Source organism: Engystomops pustulosus, chromosome 10 (genome assembly GCF_040894005.1).
Source record: "Engystomops pustulosus chromosome 10, aEngPut4.maternal, whole genome shotgun sequence".
In the NCBI taxonomy this organism is placed as follows: Eukaryota; Metazoa; Chordata; class Amphibia; order Anura; family Leptodactylidae; genus Engystomops; species Engystomops pustulosus.
The window spans coordinates 58015837-58037164 of record NC_092420.1 but is presented as its reverse complement, the minus strand read 5'-3'; the positions used below and the strand labels follow the sequence as shown (position 1 = coordinate 58037164).

The following is a 21328-nucleotide window of genomic DNA, read 5'->3' as shown; positions in this document are numbered from 1 at the left end:
CTGGGGTCAGGGGGCTGCTGGCTATATAATGGGATCAGGGGGCTGCTAGCTATATACTGGGGTCATGGGGCTGCTGGCTATATACTGGGGTCATGGGGCTGCTGGCTATATACTGGGGGCAGGGGGCTTCTGGCTATATACTAGGGGCAGGGGGCTTCTGGCTATATACTCGGGGCAGGGGGCTTCCTGCTATATACTGGGGGCAGGCGGCTGCCTGCTATATACTGAGGGTGGGGGGCCGCTGGCTATATACTGGTGGGGGCAGGGGGCTGATGGCTATATACTGGGGTCATGGGGCTGCTGGCTATATAATGGGGGCAGGGGGCTTCTGGCTATATACTGGGGGCAGGGGGCTGCCTGCTATATACTGGGGGCAGGGGGCTGCCTGCTATATAGTGAGGGTGGGGGGCCGCTGTCTATATACTGGTGGGGACAGGGGACCGATGGCCATATACTTGAGGCAGGGGCTGGCTTACTATATACTAAGGGCACGTGGCTTGCTGGCTATATACGAAAGGGCATAGACTGGCTGGCTACATACTGGGGGACAGGGGGCTGGCTGGCTATATACTTGGGGCAGGGGGCTGGCTGGCTATATACTGGGGCCAGGGGCTGGCTATAAACTGCGGGCAGAGGATTGGCTGGCTATATATTGGGGGCAGGCACTCAGTGAATATACGGGAGGCATGGGGCTGCTGGCTATATACTGGGGTCATGGGGCTGCTGGCTATATACTGGGGTCATGGGGCTGCTGGCTATATAATGGGGGCAGGGGGCTTCTGGCTATATAATGGGGTTAGGGGGCTTCTGGCTATATACTGGGGGCACGGGGCTGCCTGCTATATACTGGGGGCAGGGGGCTGCCTACTATATACTGAGGGCTGGGGGCCGCTGGCTATATACTGGTGGGGGCACGGGGCTGATGGCTATTTACTGGGGCAGAGTGCTGATGGCTATATACTTGAGGCAGGGGCTGGCTTACTATATATTAAGGGCACGTGGCTTGCTGGGTATATACGGAAGGGCATAGGCTGGCTGGCTACATACTAGGGGACAGGGGGCTGGCTGGCTATATACTTGGGGCAGGGGGCTGGCTATATAATGGGGGCAGGGGGCTGGCTGGCTATAAACTGCGGGCAGAGGATTGGCTGGCTATATATTAGGGGCAGGCACTCAGTGTATATACGGGGGGCATGGGCTGGCAGGAGGCTGGCTGGCTATATTCAGAAGGCAGCAGGTTGGCTGGCTATATATATTGTGGGCAATGGGCTGCTTGTTGTATACTAACAGGCTGGCTAATTATATACAGGGGGCTGGTTAGCTATATACTGGGGAGTGGGAAGGCTGTGACCAATGCATTTCCCACCATAAGCTTATAATTGAGTGAATAGTTTTCTTCATTTTTTAAGTTAAAATTAGGTACCTTGGCTTATATTCAGGTCAGATTATATAAAGTATGTCCTGTAACTTTTAAATAAAACTTAGCAAAAAAATAATGTCTTTGTATCAGCTTATTGTATCAGTAACTTTTGCATACTTGTTTGTACGGGGCTGGGTAAGGTGTCATATTTGCGGGACACTCTGACGTTCTCAATTATTCGATTCTGGGGACTGTATAACCTTTTCATAACCTTTTATATACATTTTTATTGGTGGCAAAATGTTGAAAAAAGTAAAAATTCTGATGTATTTTTCCCTCCTACAGCATTCACCTCAAGAAATAATGGTTTTATATAATGATAGATTAGATGTTGTGGATGTAAAGATACATAACATGTTGATGACATGTTATGTGTTTATTTATATATGAGTTCTTGGGAAAGTGTGTGATTTCAATAAGAAAAATGTTTTTTACCTTTTTTTTTTTACATTTTTTTAGGCCTCCTAGGATATTGAACAATAGGTGGATAGGTGATCACCACTCATACAGTCTACCTTTGTCTCTAAGTCAGTGATGGCAAACCTTTTAGAGACCGAGTGCCCAAACTACAACAAAGACCCACTTATTTATCGCAAAGTGCCAACACAAATGTAATTTGTGATTTATACTCTCTTCTCTGTCACAGTTTTCATTGATACCAGCCCCTGAGGACACCAATAAAGCAGAAAATAGTCCCAGGTAGAACTGTCACTTTAAAATAGCTCTGTGCACAGTAAGTCCTGGGATGTCTGGGACTGCAGGAAGATACCTGGAGTCATCTCTGGTTATGTTCTGGGTGCCCACAGAAAGGGTTCTGAGTGCCACCTCTGGTACCAGTGCCATAGGTTAGCCATCACTGCACTATCAGCAGTTGACACCTGTCATTGTAATCCTGTCTGGGCCGATGATGAGATGACTGCAGAAATGAGATCTGCAGAAAACCGGGAGCGTTAGACTTAGTGGTCAGTGTGAAATAGAGATAGTGAAATTTAAATAAAGCGTCACCAAAATGGTTAAAAATGTTTGACGATGCTTTATTTATTTTTTAAAACGGCAAGAAAAAGTCATTTTCTTATGACTCTTCCCTTTAAGGTTTATTTTCTTTAGAGTAAAGCAAGTGATGGAATATCAGAAAAGGCAATGGCAACCTCTATCACATTCCCTAGATACATAAAACGATCGGGGAAGGAGGGACTAACAATAGTTCATGCTAAACCTGAATTTTGAGATTTGGGTGGAGTTTCTAATGAATGAATAGGATACTTGTTATTTAATCTGCTGTTAGCATCCAGTCTGTGTAGTCAGTGGTTGTAATGTTATGGTTATGGAGCACCGGAGCATCGGAGAGTTCTTATGGGAGCGGTCTTATTTAATCATTGGAGAGGAAGCTCTTTATCTGTATGGGTGTGGGGAGAGAATCCACTCTTCCTGAAACTTGTCACAATTTTACCAACTTCAAACAATGTTTAGAAGGAAACATTAGTGATGGCAGACCCCCAGCCCTTTCCGTGCATGCTGCCATTGGCATTTTATCTGCATATGACATACTACAAGAGGGTCAACTCCTGATAATTGGGGCAATAGGCTGTTCATGGTGATATTTCTGGTCCGTGTTTCCTGCTGCGTGTTTAAACTTTTTTTTATCATAGTGAGATACAGTTCAGGGAGATCCTAAATGGCTGGAGAACAACTTTAATGCTCTCATTGCTCAGCCAAAAGTAATCGAGAACCCTTCTAATAGTTATAATTCCCTACACAATGACCATTTATATAACACCACTGACCCATCATTACATCACTACTGACAATATATGATGTCACAGCTTATCTCCTCCCTGTACAATGACCTCTGTATAGATAACACTGACCTATCATTACATCACTACTGACAATAGATGATGTCACAGCTTATCTCCTCCCCCTCCCTGTACAATGCCCTCTGTATAGATAACACTGACCCATCATTACATCACTACTGACAATATATGATGTCACAGCTTATCTCCCCCCTCCCTGTACAATGTCCTCTATATAGATAACACTGACCCATCATTACATCACTACTGACAATATATGATGTCACAGCTTATCTCCTCCCTGTACAATGACCTCTGTATAGATAACACTGACCTATCATTACATCACTACTGACAAAAGATGATGTCACAGCTTATTTCCTCCCCCTCCCTGTACAATGACCTCTGTATAGATAACACTGACCCATCATTACATCACTACTGACAATAGATGATGTCACAGCTTATCTCCTCCCCCTCCCTGTACAATGACCTCTGTATAGATAACACTGACCCATCATTACATCACTACTGACAATAGATGATGTTACAGCTTATCTCCTCCCCCTCCCTGTACAATGACCTCTATATAGATAACACTAACCCATCATTACATCACTACTGACAATAGATGATGTCACAGCTTATCTCCCCCTCCCTGTACAATGACCTCTATATAGATGACACTGACCCATCATTACATCACTACTGACTATAGATGATGTCACAGCTTATCTCCTCCTCCCTGTACAATGTCCTCTATATAGATAACACTGACCCATCATTACATCACTACTGACAATAGATGATGTCACAGCTTATCTCCTCCCCCTCCCTGTACAATGTCCTCTATACAGATAACACTGACCCATCATTACATCACTACTGACAATACATGATATCACAGCTTATCTCCTTATTTTCTCTGTACAATAACCTCTATATAGATAACACTGACCCATCATTACATCACTACTGAAAATAGATGATGTCACAGCTTATCTCCTCCCCTTGCCTGTACAATGACCTCTATACAGATAACACTGACCCATCATTACATCACTACTGACAATAGATGATGTCACAGCTTATCTCCTCCCCCCCTGTACAATGACCTCTGTATAGATAACACTGACTAATCATTACATCACTACTGACAATAGATGGTGTCACAGCTTATCTCCTCCCCCTCCCTGTACAATGCCCTCTGTATAGATAACACTGACCCATCATTACATCACTACTGACAATAGATGATGTCACAGCTTATCTCCTTCCCCCTCTGTGCAATGACTTCTATATAGATAACACTGACCCATCATTACATCACTACTGACAATAGATGATGTCACAGCTTATCCCCTCCTCCCTGTACAATGTCCTCTATATAGATAACACTGACCCATCATTACATCACTACTGACAATAGATGATGTCACAGCTTATCAACTCCCCCTTCATGTACAATGACATCTATATAGGTAACACTGACCCATCATTACATCACTACTGACAATAGATGATGTCACAGATTATCTTCTCCCTGTACAATGACCTCTATATAGATAACACTGACCTATCATTACATCACTACTGACAATAACAGCTTCAGCCTTTTGCTGCCAATGGTCATGAGGCTAGTGGTTGCTTTTAGAGATCAGATGCAAGACTGCAGCCCCGATAATCCTTGATGAAGAATATCCAAAAAAAGACACGCAGAAAGTCAATTTAAATTTACATTTTTATTCTTCCCATTTACAAACTGGAACATAATTAACTACATAGCAAAGCTTTCTCCATAGACAAATATTGGTAGAATGGCTTGTACTGAAGACCTCAGGGATTGATGACCTGATCTCAATGAAGTGCAAGTGTTCTGGAGAGCGTCACTAGAACCCTTTCTGGGGCTCTTGCCATAAGATGCCCCCTGGAGCACATCTTGCTCACTTTCCTGCTCCCTCGGTGCTCTCACGCGACCCCCGTGTGCCACTGTTGCGCTCACCTTGATGCCAGTTATGTGTCATTGAAAAATGGCAATTCTTACTACAGATGAATTCCCCTCTGCAGGAAATAACAAACTGTGCAGAGGCAAATAATAATAACCCGATGATATCTTAAATGACTTGTATGGAAGGTTTATACATAGAATTATATATATTGGTAAGGGTAGTCTCATTTCTTTGAGATCCTCAGAGTAAGCTAGGAGTGTAATTCCTATTGCACAACCACTAGTCTCTACAAGGCTGCTGATTGAGTGTAGAGATTTATAAAAGTATACAGCGCTGCAAGTTCTATGCATAGTGTTTCTTATACATGCTACTATTCTAAATGAATGAATAAAGGGGCTGGACAATTTAATCAACTTGCCTTCTTATGGAATTCTCAAGCCTTATCCCAATCCTCCTGGGCTATCCGGCAGCATCTTCTTCATCTTCTTGTGCTTGCTGCGTGTACGGACCCGACCTCAGACAGGAGGAACATATCACGTTCCTCCCTTCCTGGGTGCACTTCCGCAACGTAGTCTGTCCTGTGCCATGAGTGGTCACAGCTGTGTTTTTATTGAAAGTTTTTTTTAGTTTTTCCATCCAGTAGAAAGATAGATATAGTAAGTAAATTTACTTACCTGGTCCTGTCGCGATCCCCGCTGTGCGTTGTCCGACAAGGATTCAGATCTGCCGCGATTCACTAAGGTGGTGTGTCCAATTTCCTTCATGTGTCGCTTCCCTGCTGAGGTCCACCGGAGTTCACCTTCTTCTTCCTGGTGCATGTAAGTGCTTGATCTTGCGACACAATTTCGTTTTTAAATTCCGTGGTTTGTCCGAATCAGTTGGTTTGTCCGACGGCACGCCAATGCACTACAATCCGAAATATTCGGGAAACCCGACAGAATTGCGGTCCGCGGACCCTTAATAAATGTGCCCCAATATGCCATTAAGTATAAATCAGAGTAGAAAGCATGAAAAATGGTAAACAACCTTAAGGGATCTTGCAAATTGCCAAATTAGTCCCAGTCCCCAATGGGGCTCACAATCTTATCAACCCACCAGTATGTTTTGGAGTGTGGGAGGAAACCGGAGGAAACCCACGCAAACACAGAGAGAATATACAAACTCTTTGTAGATGTTGACCTGGGTGGGATTCGAACCCAGGACCCCAGCGCTGCAAGGCAGAAGTGCTACCGTACCGCCCATATCAATTTTTGTGCTTCCGACAGGTACTGAAGTGAGACCAATATAAGAAGCCAATGCATCCCTTTAAACAGGTATTTAAGGAGAGTCTTACTTATCCTCCAATGGCAGGCACTAGTGCCTACTTGAGTATCTGAGAGGGCCAAGGTCTGACCATGTGATCGGACCTAGGTCAGATTTTTCCATGAGCCATAAGATTTGTATACACCCAATAAAGAGATCTATCCTTGTATGGGTACCATGTAGTGATGGGCATTTCTCGCAGGGTACCATGGACTATAACTTATCTACCCCGACTTCTGTTTCTGGTGGCAAGACATGATGTTTAGTAAACACCCTTAGCAAAACAGGAACCAGACAAAGCAAAATGGGTTTCCTGTAAAAAAAGCTATGTCTGCCCCACCGTGCTTGCATTTCCATTAGAGCCATGTGTTGCTTAGCATTAGAGTTCCAGCAACTGATGTTTAACATAATGTAACCGTTACAAAGGAAGTGCAGAAGGGAGGAGCACATATTAAGGCTTACCCCATCCTGAAGAGAGTCCCGCCAGGCTTCAGTCCTGGAGAGAACAGGAGGAGGACAAAGAGGTGACAAAAAAATTGCAACATTAATAACTGACTGATATTAAAAGAGAGAAAGACCCCCCCCACAATGTCCGCAGAGGTCAATGACGCTCTCCAGAAAGCGGGGGGCACACTCTGAAAATAGGAGTAAGAAAGAGGGTAAAGAACAGGGAAAAAATATAGGCTATAGGAGAGAATAGTCACAGAATTACACTAGACCCTCCGGTCACCATTGTAACTACTAAACCTTAACACTGGTAGGACAACCAGATCAATCTAACTACCCCTGCGGGGTAAAGAAGACTGAGGCAGCCACTCAAGTGTTTTGGGGAACGTTGAGAGGCTATGTGGGTCCTCTTCCTTTGGACCTGAGTGGTGGCAGTGCAATTTCCCGGTCAGGAATATCTGGGATCTCTAGATCTAGAGCCTCGGATAAGCTGTTCAGGTCTGAATATGCATGCATCTGCATCTTGCAGTAGTACCGTGGGACCCAATGCTACTGTGGACTCTATCAATCTTGATCTTATTAGTAGGCGCTTGGTCCAGGATTTGGTTGAGCCGAGACTCCAGTAATGCCTTAACATCCTCAAGGCCTTTTGGTGCAGGGATGCAGCAAACTCTCACAATTTTGTGGTATCCACGGTTTTCCAGATCCTTTATACGATTATTCAAGTCCCTCATAGTGGTGGCCTGAATAGCAGCATTCTCCTGGAGCTAAGCGACATAAAGTCTTGTGTCATTGCAGACAGACTCCAAGCACTCCATTAGGGAGTGAAAATCTTCCCTGACTGAGTATAGCTCAGCATGAAAAGTATCTTTGATCTTTTCAATAAGGCTTTGATATCAGCTTTAGTAGGTAGACTCTGAAGCAATAATTGCATCTCTGGAGGTATAATAGGTGAGGTTTTTGCAAGGGGATGAGGCAGAGCTACTAGGGGAGCCCCAGGGGTCATTCCTGGAGGCTAGTCCTATTATGGATGGAGTAGTACCCAAGTCTTCCTGTGAGGATCATTTCAGTCTGCCACACCAACGTTGGCAGAAGAAGCCTAGTGGTCCCAAGGCATACATGGAGACAGAACAATCTCCGAGACCCTGCCAGTGCCTGGATATCGATGTGGCAAAGGGTTTGCGGCTCGTGGAAGCTGGTTGCCGCATTCAGGGGGGGGGGCACTGGAGGCTGTAGCTAATCATTGGCAGGAGACGTGAAGGCCCTCACAGGCCAACCACTACCTTCCTGATCCCACAATGGAGAAAAAAGGGACCCACATCATGTCAGGGCCAGGTTTGCAGCAGATGGTGGGATACTCTGACAGGCAGGAGGGCTGGTGCCAGGTGCAGGAGGCAAACCACTCTCTCCTCAAAGATGATGAAAGGGGGATGATGGGCAAGGAGCTGTTGCTATGTCCGTCGAAGATGGCTCTTGGGAGACTCCACGTGACCACCAGCATTAACTGTGTGGGGTGGACTCCTTACTGGCCTGACCTGCATCAGGGATGACTACTGTCAAGAGTCAGTTTGCGGCTCACATGATGTGACAGAGGCCGTCCCTCCAGGCACTATGGGCATTGACCTCCTTGTGGCTTGGGAGCTCCATGTCTTAGGTGTTATGACTTGCAACGATGCAGAGTGGTCGTCCAGGTCAAGCTAGACAAAAAACTGTCCATTGTAGAGCCCGTATTGCCGGGTGGTCCAGGTAAGGTCTGCCCCTTTATATGACCATTTATAGGCAGCCCAGCCAGCTTGGGGTTGCTAATTTCGCCTGAGAGTGATGACCGCGAGTAGGAGCTACAGCTCACATGTCTGACTCCATGCAGTGTCCAGACCGGAAGCTGGTAGGTTTCTTTTAAATAATCTGATGTGAATCTGGGGGGGACAACAAATTCCACCTAATAAAACCAGACCACAGTGGTAGTCACATCTCCCTAATACATTGCTGTGGCCTAGTAATGACAGCTGAGAACAAAGTGAATTAAGGGACATCAACTAAACATATATCAGCTAGTTATAGTTCTCTTTGTACTGGTACCTTTATTGTAACTTTACTGTAACTTTTTGTTTTGTATGGAGAAGTAATTTTATGTACATGTTGGATGTCCAATAGGTTACTCCCCTTTTATACTAATACTTAAGGTGTTTTCTGTGCACTTTGAGTGTTTGCCCTGATGGATGTTCTGTGAGGAATTTACCATTCTGGGGGATCAATAGCTGTAGTACGGATAGGATATATGAAACAAGGGGGCTGGGTAGAAAGGAAGGGGACTTTGAAGTTGGTGAGGGCCTCTCTTTGTGAGTACATATAACCCTTTCACACTCAGGCTGGCATATTATTCTCCATAGAATGAGTTCAGTGACCCTAGAAATCGCAATTGATTTGTGTCAGAGAGCTCCCCCCAGCCCCTCGGTTGCCCTGGATTTCAATGGAAGAAAGCCATCTCTTTCAGCCGTTTCCAAGGAGACTTCTGGGAGCCGTGCATCTGAGAACAATTTGGCTGAGGTGAAGACTCGCCTGAAAATTGGTGGGAATGGAAAGAAGAAAGGCAACCTCTTACATTCCCTCTGGAAAGCATTAAATAGGGGTTTATGGATCGCAGATTGCTGTGTGCTAAACTCTTCTAAATGTGCTCCTGAAAAATATCAGAATTCCCTTCATTTAATCTGATTGTAAAAAAAGGTGAAATACATTGTAGTATTCACTTTATCTCTGGGATGGGAAAGATGTTTTTGTAGTGTTGAAATAAACACAATTCCATGTGTAGTAAATAAAAAAAAATATGTTGATTATATTTGAACACGCAAAATAATGAGGATGGTTAATAAAGGACATCTGCTGTACACATCTACAATGAACGATGAAGTGAAGACATGGGGGCGCTCATATATATATCTATATATCAGGACATCATCGTACTGTACTAAAATACCAGGCATGTGTTGTATGTAAGTGCATTGTCTTGTGACACAATTTGAAAGTTAAATCCTGCGCTCAGTCCAAATCAGTGGGATCTTCTGACGGCACACTCCCCCCCCAATTTCTGTTGCATGAAAGCCAGCGCAGCTTCCCCTAAAATCCGATTGTGTGCAACACTATGCCAGTGCAAACCCCTGTTAAATACCTGTCAAAGCAGTGCAAAACCTGAAAACGTCGGAAAGTCCAACGAAATAAGCCCCGGTATTTTATACTTATTAACTTTTGTGTCGATAGAGTGCTCTAAGAAGTAGTTAGTTATTTGTAGAATAGAAAAAGGCTAGGAATATTAGAAATGAAAAACAAGGGTTTCAGGAATTTAAAGGGGACCTGTCAGCAGAAATTGACCCAATAAACCTCTACCATTATACAGTGTAAACCACATTAACAGCTTCCAGATCATGTGTCTTTCATGGCTCAGTGTCCTGGTGTTGTCCAGAAAATCAACTTCAAAGTGATTTGGAAGTTGGTTTTATAAAGTTAATGAGGTGGAAAGTTTAACACCGAAGTCCAGCTCTCCTCTTCTCAGAATGCCCCCTTCTTTCTATCTGACAGTCCTGCATCCAAGGATATCATAACTGGCTCTCCAGAAGTCTCCTTCATAGTGGATTTGACATTCTATGGTGAGGAGGGCCTGAATTTGTTGCTAAATTCTCCTTGTCTTTATACAATCATTTTACATTTCTCACATCAAAGATCAATTGCTGGATGATGCCACTTCCACAGTTGGAAGGTGTTTAGCTGCTTAACTACATACTGGTAATTGCTTATTAGGTTGATTTCAGCCTACAGGTTCCCTTTAACCTTTTGCTGCCACTGCACTGTCTTTTCACATCCTAATTAGCTGGCAGTTTCTACCAAGACATGAATAGACAGCACAGGATTCACCCTAGGATCATTATCATGGTGCTCCTTCCTTTGTGCACCCTGCCATGTGCCTAAACAGCAAGCTGCATCCATATGTGTGGTGCTTCTGTGCTCAAGAGAAAGAGAAACCACACAACAAATTCTGAGATGCTTGTTCTTTGTGTATTCTATGTAGGCGGGTAGATATTATGGCTAAATGAAAATATTAATGGCACCATTTTAAAATTAAAAAAAAATCACACCAGTAATACCTGCTGGTAAAGGATTAAAAGTCCTCCCCATATCATTCAAAATTATCTGCCACTGAGGCACTGTACCATCACTACAGCCATTTTTCTGATATGCAAATGAGTAGACAGAGTCAAATTCTGAATAAAATTTTGATTGACAGCTCAGCGTCTCTTCATATCTCTGCCTTAGCAGACAGGAAGTAGTGATAAGTCGTTTGTGAATGACCCGGCACAAATAGCCGGCTCATTCATGTGAACAACATGAGCCTGATGGCTCAGTAAACCCTTTAGGGAGTTTCAATTAATAATACATGCAAAACTTCTGTAGAATTAAATGGTCACGCAATGTTGCAGGGTTGTGGCTCGTGTACAAGAATTCTCTGAGGGCATCGTGGTATTAGGCGATTATTTTAATTTTCCTTCTTTAGCCCCTTCCCAAATGCAGAAATTATGGAACTCCCTCTGGGACTTCAGCTGGTAGACATTTAAAAGGTTCCTTCACCCGCAAGCTCGACACTACACCTACTATTAACCTGCACGTTGGTCTAATAGCTGGTTGGAAATGTCCTCACTTGGAAGCCAGAATCTTCTATAACCTCCTCCTTATAGTCTGATCATGCAGCAGTCTCTCCCGCATTGGATGTTCCTGGCCCCCATTCATCACCCTGGTGATAGTGCTGGTGTCAATGGTGGCTCGCAGACATGCGCAAATAAATCTTTGAGTTCCTCACTGTCCACTCGGGAGAGCAACCGTCTCTTGGACTCGTCTGAAGTGAGACGGCCAAAACCATGGCACTCCTATCCATAATTGACTCCCTAGAACAGGACCATAAAGCCAGCAGGTCTCAGCCGGTCCTGAATGAGTTATTAAACACCTGGGTGGAACTAAGAGACACGTACCTGTGTTCTAGGATGGGAATAAACAATTTTTTCTATGAATATTCTAATAAATGTGGGAAACATCTGGCTAGATACCTTCACCCCCGTTCAATTGCCACTTACATACCACACAGGAGGCAAAAAAGAATATATACTGAGGGCACTACTGGACTCGTGAGTTTGAGGTAATTAAACAATGTCAGAATTGCGTTGGTTGTGTAGAAAGCCTTGTAGGAGTAAGGTGGTGCTCTAATTCCATAAAAGGTAGTGGTAGTAGCAAGTGGCAATATGAGAAAACAGTAGAACGGCACTCACCAAATCTTCTCCTTTAGTCCAATTTTATTGAAACATACTCACAAAAAAGTGGTGAAAGATAACATCTTTAATAGGGAGGGAAGACGCCAACAAACTCACACAAGGGTAAAATGCATGACAGCTGTTTCGCGCGTGGTGCTTGAGTTTCTTTGGTCTCTTAGGCATCACTACTTTTTGTCCTTGTTACCTCTTGTACTATTATGTTATAAGCATGAGGGTTCTCTTTTATTTCTTTAAAAGGGATATGCTTTTACACTAAAATGTATAGTATACTAGTGCCCTGTGCTGAGCTATATATCAGGGGTAATATTCCAGCTCTACACATTGTTTGATAAGTTGACATTATAATAGAGTTTTTCTTGCCCTGAGTGTTCTGCCAGAGTCATTAGTGCACAAGAAGGGTCTGTGCCCATTGGCAGAGCCTCTGAAAGCTTTTCATTCATCCCTCTCTGGGTATTATACAGCCAAACCATGAGAAGCAGCAGCTCTTGTGTCCAACCAGTCTAAGCCCAACTCTCGCTGCTGAGAACCTGTCTCTAAGAATAGAAGTGGTACAATTATATAATTCCCTTTTGTGCCATCCACCCTTTTACTGGCAGGGGCAATGGCACACACGCTTTATATGCTCCATATGTTCACACTTTCTTTTGATACACATGTAAGTTTTACATCTACAGTACATACCTTACCTATACAATCACACGTGCACTCAAAATCTAAAACTTCAGGTGTCACTCCAGAAGCCGAGATATGCACAATTGCTTGGTGGTTTCTTTAGACTTGAGAGAAGATTTATTAATGACTAACAAAACAGAGGATCCCAGTTGTAATTTGTTTTTTTTTTTTAATAAAGAAAATATTGTTTATTTCACTGATAATCTACAGCTCTTATTCTGCCTTTGCTACGTTCTGGTTCCTTTCAACCCTCCTTGGGTAAAAACCACTCGGGTAACCACTGGGCACAGAAGTCACCCACCTCAGCCAGTGATTGAAAGAATGATATTTCTTGAGGGCAAACCCAAATTAGAGACTGGTGTAGGACTCAGGAAACAACAAAACCTGAGTGTTTGGGGGACCAGTAAGCTGAATATTGCATCAGTTTGTTTAGTTAAGCATTCAGAGCCCTTTCACAAATGTTTTTATTTGTCTATCTTCTGCCATCTTGCCCGAGCTCTAGTAACAGCATTTAGTGATACACTCTAGCAGCGTTTAGCTCTAATTGTAATGAAGCAAGAGGATTCCCGGTGTATAAGTAGAGTTCCATAAACAGTTCATTAATGTGAGTAATAGAAATGGAATCTCTGGAACTGGATAAAAGTGTATCATACAAACAGTTATTAACAAAATGTGTATCTACCCCATTCTAATTGTGCAACTTACTCCTAGGGATGTCTCATCATGGAGGATATTCCCACAATGCAGTTCTTTATGCCCTGAAATCATGCGGTATTCGGCACATTGATACTGCCAAACGATACGGTAATGAAGAATTGGTGGGGAAAGCTATATGTGAAAGTGGTGTGAAGAGAGAGGACCTGTGGATCACCACAAAGCTCTGGCCAGGAGACTATGGATATGAACATGCCACACAAGCTTGTTTAGATTCCTGCAAGCGACTTGGAGTGCAATATATAGGTATGTACAACGTCTTGCATTACTATATATGCCATATGTGCTTGAAATCTGCATTCATGCGTTTAGTTTAGTTTGAGGGGGGTGGTAGTAGCATTTGGAAGATAAACATTGCTGCATTCTTGCCTAACCTATTGCTGCTCTTTGATATACTGTACTACTTCGTCATGGATCTGATGCTGGTTCAGCTCTTCAACGGAGCTGAAGCATCATTAGGAAACAAGGGGTGTCAGCGGTAAAACTAAGACCCCAGGGCTGACCATAGTAAATGTCTGTAAGGTCCTATCACAGACAGGACCCTACAGACAGTTGGTTAGCCTATGCATCAACATAAGCTGACAGTTCTAATATAATTGGTATTGCAGGGTATTATAAGGAACAAGCAATTGAACAATATTCTCATTGAATACTTTGTTCTATACAAAGTTGAATATGCTGACAACAAAATCACAAAAAAAATCATCAATACAAATCAAATTTATTAACCAACGGAGGCCTGGATTTGGAATCAATCACAAGTGGAAAAACACACTACACGCTGATCCAACTTTGATGTAGTGTCTTTACAACAAGTCAGAATGAGGCTCAGTATTGTGTGTGGCCTCCACGTGCCTGTATGACCTTCCTATAACGCCTCAGCATGCTCCTGATGAGGTTGCGAATGGTCTCCTGAGGGATCTCCTCCCAGACCTGGACTAAAGCATCCGCCAAATGCTGGCCTGTCTGTGGTGTGTTGGATTGATGAAGCGAGACAGATGTGCTCAATCGGATTCGGGTCTGCGGAACGAGCTGGCCAGTCCATAAATTAATGATTTGCAGTAACTGCTGACACACTCCAGCCACATGAGGTCTAGCATTGTCCTGCATTAGGAGGAACTCAGGAACAACCGCAGCAGCACATGGTTTCACAAGGGGTCTAAGCATCTCATCTCTTTACCTCTTTCCATCAGGAATCTCAATTTTACCCGATGACACGTCCCAATGGCCTCTCCCATGTTGATTTTAAAAATTGCCTTTATCTGCATTCTGGCTAGAGTCACCTCTTTTACAAGTTTTATTTACATTACCTGGCTCCCTGCCAACAGCATTAAGCAAGTCCCAGGGGAGGGAACTTCATTGGCCCAAGTCTCTGTCTCTTCTTGTATCCTCTCTTCCTCCATACTCACACCCCTCCCTCTTGCTCTACCCTGTTCACCTGTGCATCTACCTCACTGGGAGACATTTCTTTGGCCAAGGAACTATGAGATACAACCTGGATTTTAGGGGCCATTACATTGGATCCCTGGCAACTACAATCTCACCTTTCAGATGAATCTAAAATTGTGTTTCTAGGTGCCATTGTCTACCATGTAGGTGCCATCCTACCATGAGGAATCTACCTTCAGAAGTAGATCTCTCTGTCTCTCTGTAGATGCCTCTGTCCTAATCTTTAATTTAATTACCCTGGAACCTAACCTAACTTTTAAAAACTTGATTTCCATATTATTACAATAAACTGCAGAGGCTACTGGGGTGTAGAGTAGCCTTATCTCCCAGTGCGGGGCCAGGCTAGTACACACCCCAGTAGCCTCTGCAGTTAATTTACATATTACAAATAGTTTTTAACAATTTAGGTTAGGTTTCAGGGTAAAATGACAGATTAGGGCAGAGGCAGGCAGGACTAATCCACCATCAGATCTACTTATGTTCCTTTAAACTCCTACAATATATTTGTAGGTTTGTTGGGGTTTATTATAATTCTTTGTGATAAATAATTCTTTATGTAAAAAATAGTGCTGGCCAATAACACAACAAACTTTCAGAAACGTCTGGCAGGGAAAGGATTAAGCCATATTCCACATGTATAGCTCTCTCTATATATACCTTATATACTCGAGTATAAGCTGACCCAAGTATAAACCAAGGCCCATAATTTTACCACCTAAACTGGGAAAAACCTATTGACTCGAGTATAAGCTGAGGGTGGAAAATGCATTGGTCACAGCCCCCCAGTAGTATATAGCCAGCCAGGCAGCCCCCAGTAGTATATAGCCAGCCTTCCTCTGTAGTATACAGCCAGCCTGCCCCATGTAGCATACAGCCAGCCAGCAACCAGTAGTATATAGCCAGCCAGTCCCCAGTAGTATACAGCCAGCCAGTCTCCAGTAGTATACAGCCAGCCAGTCCCCAGTAGTATACAGCCAGCCAGTCCCCAGTAGTATACAGCAAGCCAGTCCCCAGTAGTATACAGCCAGCCTTCCCCCTGTAGTGTACAGCCAGCCCCAAGTGGTATACAGCCAGCCCCAAGTGGTATACAGCCAGCCCCCAGTGGTATACAGCCAGCCTGCCCCCTGTAGTATACAGACAGCCCCCAGTAGTATTAGTCAGCCTGCCCCCTGTAGTATACAGCCAGCTCCCTATGGTATACAGCCTGCCAGCCACCAGTAGTATACAGCCTGCCAGTCCCCAGTAGTATACAGCCAGCCAGCCCCCTGTAGTATACAGCCAGCCCCCAGTAGTATTAGTCAGCCTGCCCTTTGTAGTATACAGCCAGCTCCCTATAGTATACAGCCTGCCAGCCCACAGTAGTATACAGCCAGCCCACCCAGCACTTAAAAAAAAACCTCTGGCTGTCCCGATGCTCAGCGTGGCTCCCTGATGTCAGGGCGGATCCTCTTCTGTCTTCCCCGTAGCTCCTCTTCTTTCTTCGGTCTTCTCTAACAGCCGGCATAGATGCGGCCATGTTATCTGCCGGCTGGCTCATACTATGATGCGGCTGCTTATGACGTTACAGTATGTGCCGGACGGAAGATAACATGAACGCATCTAGGCCGGCCGACAGAAGAGGAGCCGCACCGATATCAGGGAGCAGCGTCGAGCATCAGGGCCGCCGGAGGGTGGGTATATAAGTTTTTTTATTATTATTGACTCGTGTATAAGCTGAGGTGAAGTTTTTCAGCACATTTTTTCTATACGCGAGTTTATACGGTACACTGTATACAGACAGGAAAATTTATTTAGACTTTATAGTTCATTAATTAGAATTATTAATGGGCTATCAGTTATTTTAGTTTCTGGTGTAAATGATCCATCTGGACACATTAGGCCACTCCCCTGCAGTTTACTCCCTCATGACCCCAGTGTGTTCATGAAGTTGTTTTACTTTAATGTAAATGAATCTAAAGCTGGACATCTATCACACTGTGCCAAGAGCGTTGTAGGAGTTTCAGAAAGCTGATTGTTCTGTGTAATGTATATCCTTTGCACCTGCGACCCTCAAGTGTTTTCAGATTTTACAGAGAAAGGGCCTATAAAATTCCACTTCCAAACAGGAATCTTACAAAAAAAGCCCAAATGATTACAATGTAGGCCTGCAAATCCTAAAATAGCCAGGACATTATGTAATTATATGTGGACCTTTCATCTCACTCTCTGGGGAGGAAGTTGGTCTTTTCTACCAGCTTAAATTTGCCCTATCCAAAGGAGTTAAATGTGAGGAGCGCTGGACTGCAAAATTCTTTCTATATAAAAAAATAGATGTTTTTTTTTTTGTTTTACTTGTGTAAACATCTTATGTTCAGCATCTGTTACATTCAATTAAGGATACATTATTTTGTCCTGGTAAAGCTGAATTAATTCATTATACAGCATAGCATAACCATAAAATAACGTAATATAAAATAATAATTGAAAATAAAAATCCTCTCATTTAGCAATTATGTAGGGAATTTGTCATAAGGATTTAGGCTCACAATATGCCCAGAGTGTGACAGGATAATCATGGTGTCCTTTTAAGACTATATGAAATGGACCAGTAGGAGTCACAGGGGCGGAGAAGAATCTGGGGTGTTACCTCTTGGCTTAATTCATATCCCATAATCCAAATGTAACACAAGTTGGGGGGAGATGCTGAAAGTAGCTTATGATGATTTACTTGTCTGAAATATTTGTGAAGCCAAAGATTTTTAAAGTTAAAAATAATATAGACATCAGGACCAAAATCCATACACATGGGGTGGTGGTCAGAGACATGCAAGTGACCGCAAGTTTACATTAATGTAAACTTATTAACTACAGGGCGAGCTTTACACCACAATCCAGCTCTGTAGCTTCCAAAACAACAAACCTGATTAAAGGGAACCTGTCATCAGTAAATGACCTAATAAACCATATATATATATATATATATATATATATATATATACACTTTCTAGTTTTTGTTTCTTTCATGATCTAATGTGGTGGAATCATCCAGAAAATCAACTTTGAAGTGAGATGTAAATTGGTTGTATAAAGTCAAGAAGGCGGAGAGTAACACTGAAGTCAAGGTGGGGAGCTCTGAACGCTACCTCCTCTGTGATTGACATCATGCATTGGAGTTCAGGAGTTCTGGTTAGTGATGTCTCTGGATGCAGAACCATCAATTACACTGAAGGGGGCTTTCTGAGGTAGAGAGAGATTGACTTTAGTGTTGACATTATACAACCAGTTTACATCTCACTTCAAAGTAGATTTTCTGGATGAAGCCACCACATTGGGTCATGAAAGAAACAGGATTTGGAAGGTGTTCAGCTGCTTGGCACCATACTGGTCGTGGCTTATTAGGTCAATTTCTGCTGACAGGTTCCCTTTTAGTTTAAGAAAAAGAGTTTTTATTTGTAATATGGACCAAAGATAAGTGCAGCCTCTAAACCTGACTTATCTCAGGCAAAATATGACTCTTCTCATTTTCAGATAACTTTGGTTATTTTTTTTTTATAGCTAAACAGGTGAAATTTTACATAAAAGAGAGAATCTTTGAAAGGACACTTTAAACGCTACCCGAGGGAATAGTAATTTACTGTAAGAGATGGTGAAAGGTGCACTTAAATATTGGGTAAATAACGGTTGAGATAGGTGTCAATTATCTTTTAAAAATAATGAAACTTTTTGGCTTTTCAGCAATTTAATTGTGTAAGGGTACAGTAGTATGTTTCCTACACGATCATGAGATGAGATGAATATTTTTGTACATATGATGTTTAATTGTAGTATAATGTAATGCCAAAATATGTGTCAGATTTCAGAGTAATGTAACAAAGAGCGGAAATTGTAATATGTGAACATTGATGTTAATGAACTCTCCATTGTCTGCAGTAGCTTTTTTAGCTTCTCCGATGCTGGACAAGTTATAGTTGTGCTTGATTTCTCTTTAACATGAAATTGTTTTCTCTTGAATTCCATTGAACAAGTCACAAAAAGGGAAGGATGTCTCCAATTAATCCTGATGCTAAGCTTTGTAGTGGGAGATGGAATTTCAGATAAATAAACTTTAGACAGAGCATCACCCATCAAAGTTAACAAGAGAAAAAATTTGGGCAGACTAAAGAAGAGAAAAACGGACTTAAGGCTAGGTCACATTGACCATACGCTCTTTGCATTATGGAATCAGTCTGTTCATATGACGGGGGAGTGCAGTGACAAATGACCGGCATGGGATGCGTTCATATGCCGAAGCCAACAGCATTCAAGAGCCAAAATACATCAAAGGCATTTTATAGTATTGAAGGGCTACAGGGTGTTCACGGAAAACAGCCGACATAGAGTACCTAATGTTACTGCACTATTATAACGATGGGCCCAATATTATAACTGTGAGAGCTTGGCAGGATTTGACGTGATGTGAGCGGTTGTAAATCAATGATTACTCAATGATCGTGTCCATTTATGCCATAGTCAATATCACCAAGTCCTCTAAGAGCTTCTTCTAACTTCTAAACACCATCAAGCACAGACATATTGCTCATTGCGTATTGCTACATCCATAGCAGCACAAATGACTCTATTTTCAAACTGCAGAGTAAGTTAGAGTACGATGCTGCTCCTTCTCCACCAAGAGCTACAACCACAGTCCCGGATGGATTCAGCAATCATCCAACACATAGCAATCCAGAAAATTCAATCTGACCGGAGCTCAGAAGTAATTGATCGATCTCTTATCCAGCACTGTATGATTCCTTTTTGTTTGTACCAAAAGGCCAACCAGAAGTCACTCTTGGGAATAAGCCACCGTTCAAACATGAAACCGCTGAGTTTTCTCTCTTATCCTAGTCTCCTCCATTAACTATATATAAGAGACATATCCAGACATAGCGTAGGCGGTTTTAGCAAATAAAAACTTTTATTTTCGGTTCTACTCACATAAAAACAGGGTGAAATGCGCATATCAAAACTTATCTTCGAGGAGGCCGGTCATTGCCAAGATGTCCTTTAAAAGGTTTTGACGTGTTGAAATCCAAATGCCTGATCTTATCTATTGTTACATCTTCCTCTGGCCCAGAGTCAACACATTAGAGCAGGGGTCGGGAACCTTTTTGGCTGAGAGAGCCATGGACACCACATATTTTAAAATGTAATTCTTTGAGAGCCATACAATATGCACATGCCCCCCAGTAGATAGGTAGCCATGGCACATGTGCACCCAATGCATAGGTAACCACAGCACATGGTCCCCCAGTAGATAGGTAGCCACAGCACTTCCCCTCTAGCATATAGGTAGCCCCAGTACATGGCCCCCAGTAAATAGGTAGCCACAGCACATGCCCCCCAGTAAATAGGTAGCCACGGCACATGTCCCCCAGTAGATAGGTTGTCACAGCACTTCCCCTCTAGTAGATAGGTAGCCCCAGTACATGGCCTCCAGTAAATAGGTCGCTCCAGCACATGCCCCTCAGGTAGATAGGTAGCACCAGTACATGCCCCCAGTAAATAGGTAGCCACAGCACATGCGCCCAATTAGACAGGTAGTTCTAGCACATTCCCCCAAATAGATAGCCACAGTACATGCCCCCCAATATATTGGTAACCACAGCACATGCCCCTCCCCCCCGTCGATAGGTAGCACCATCACATGCCTGCTAGTAAATAGCTAGTCACAGCACATGCTCCCCCAGTAGATAGGTAGTCATAGCACATTCCCCTAGTAGATAGTTAGCCCCAGCACATGCCCACAGCAGAAAGGTAGCCCAGGCACATACCCTCAGTAGATAGGTAGCCACAGCACATTACCTCCCCAGAAGATAGGTAGCCACAGCACATGCTCCCCAGTAGAAAGGTAGCCACAGCACATGCTCCCCAATAGATAGGTAGTCATAGCAGTAGCCCCATCACATGCCCCCAGGCCCTAGTAGATAGGTAGTCACAGCACATGCCTCCCAGAAGAAAAGTAGTGCCAACACATATTTGCCCCCAGTAGATAGGTAGCGTCCGCACATGCCCCCAGCAGTAGTCAGTCACAGCAAAAAAAATGGGAATATTCACCTACCTGCTCTCCTTTCTGCGGCTTCTCATCACTCTTGTCTGTGACCCAGGCTCCGCTGCCATCATTGCTTAGGCAATGACGCCTGGGTCATAGAGAGGAGTGGATGCTGCTCTATTCTATGACACAGGTGCTGTCACCTAAGCAACAATGCGGCGATGGCACCTTGGTCTCACAAAGGACGCCGGCAGTGGTAA

At 43.4% G+C, this 21328-nt stretch overlaps 1 protein-coding gene across 5 annotated transcripts in view; it reads left to right on the top strand.

The window, feature by feature from the left end:
* LOC140104889 (glyoxal reductase-like) overlaps positions 1 to 21328 on the top strand; it is a 94037-nt gene that overhangs the window by 5734 nt on the left and 66975 nt on the right. For all 5 annotated transcript variants that reach the window (XM_072128657.1, XM_072128658.1, XM_072128655.1 and 2 more), the window contains exon 3: positions 13610 to 13858. In XM_072128657.1, coding sequence (XP_071984758.1) covers positions 13610 to 13858 — 249 coding nt within the window. The remainder of the gene's footprint in view (positions 1 to 13609; positions 13859 to 21328) is intronic.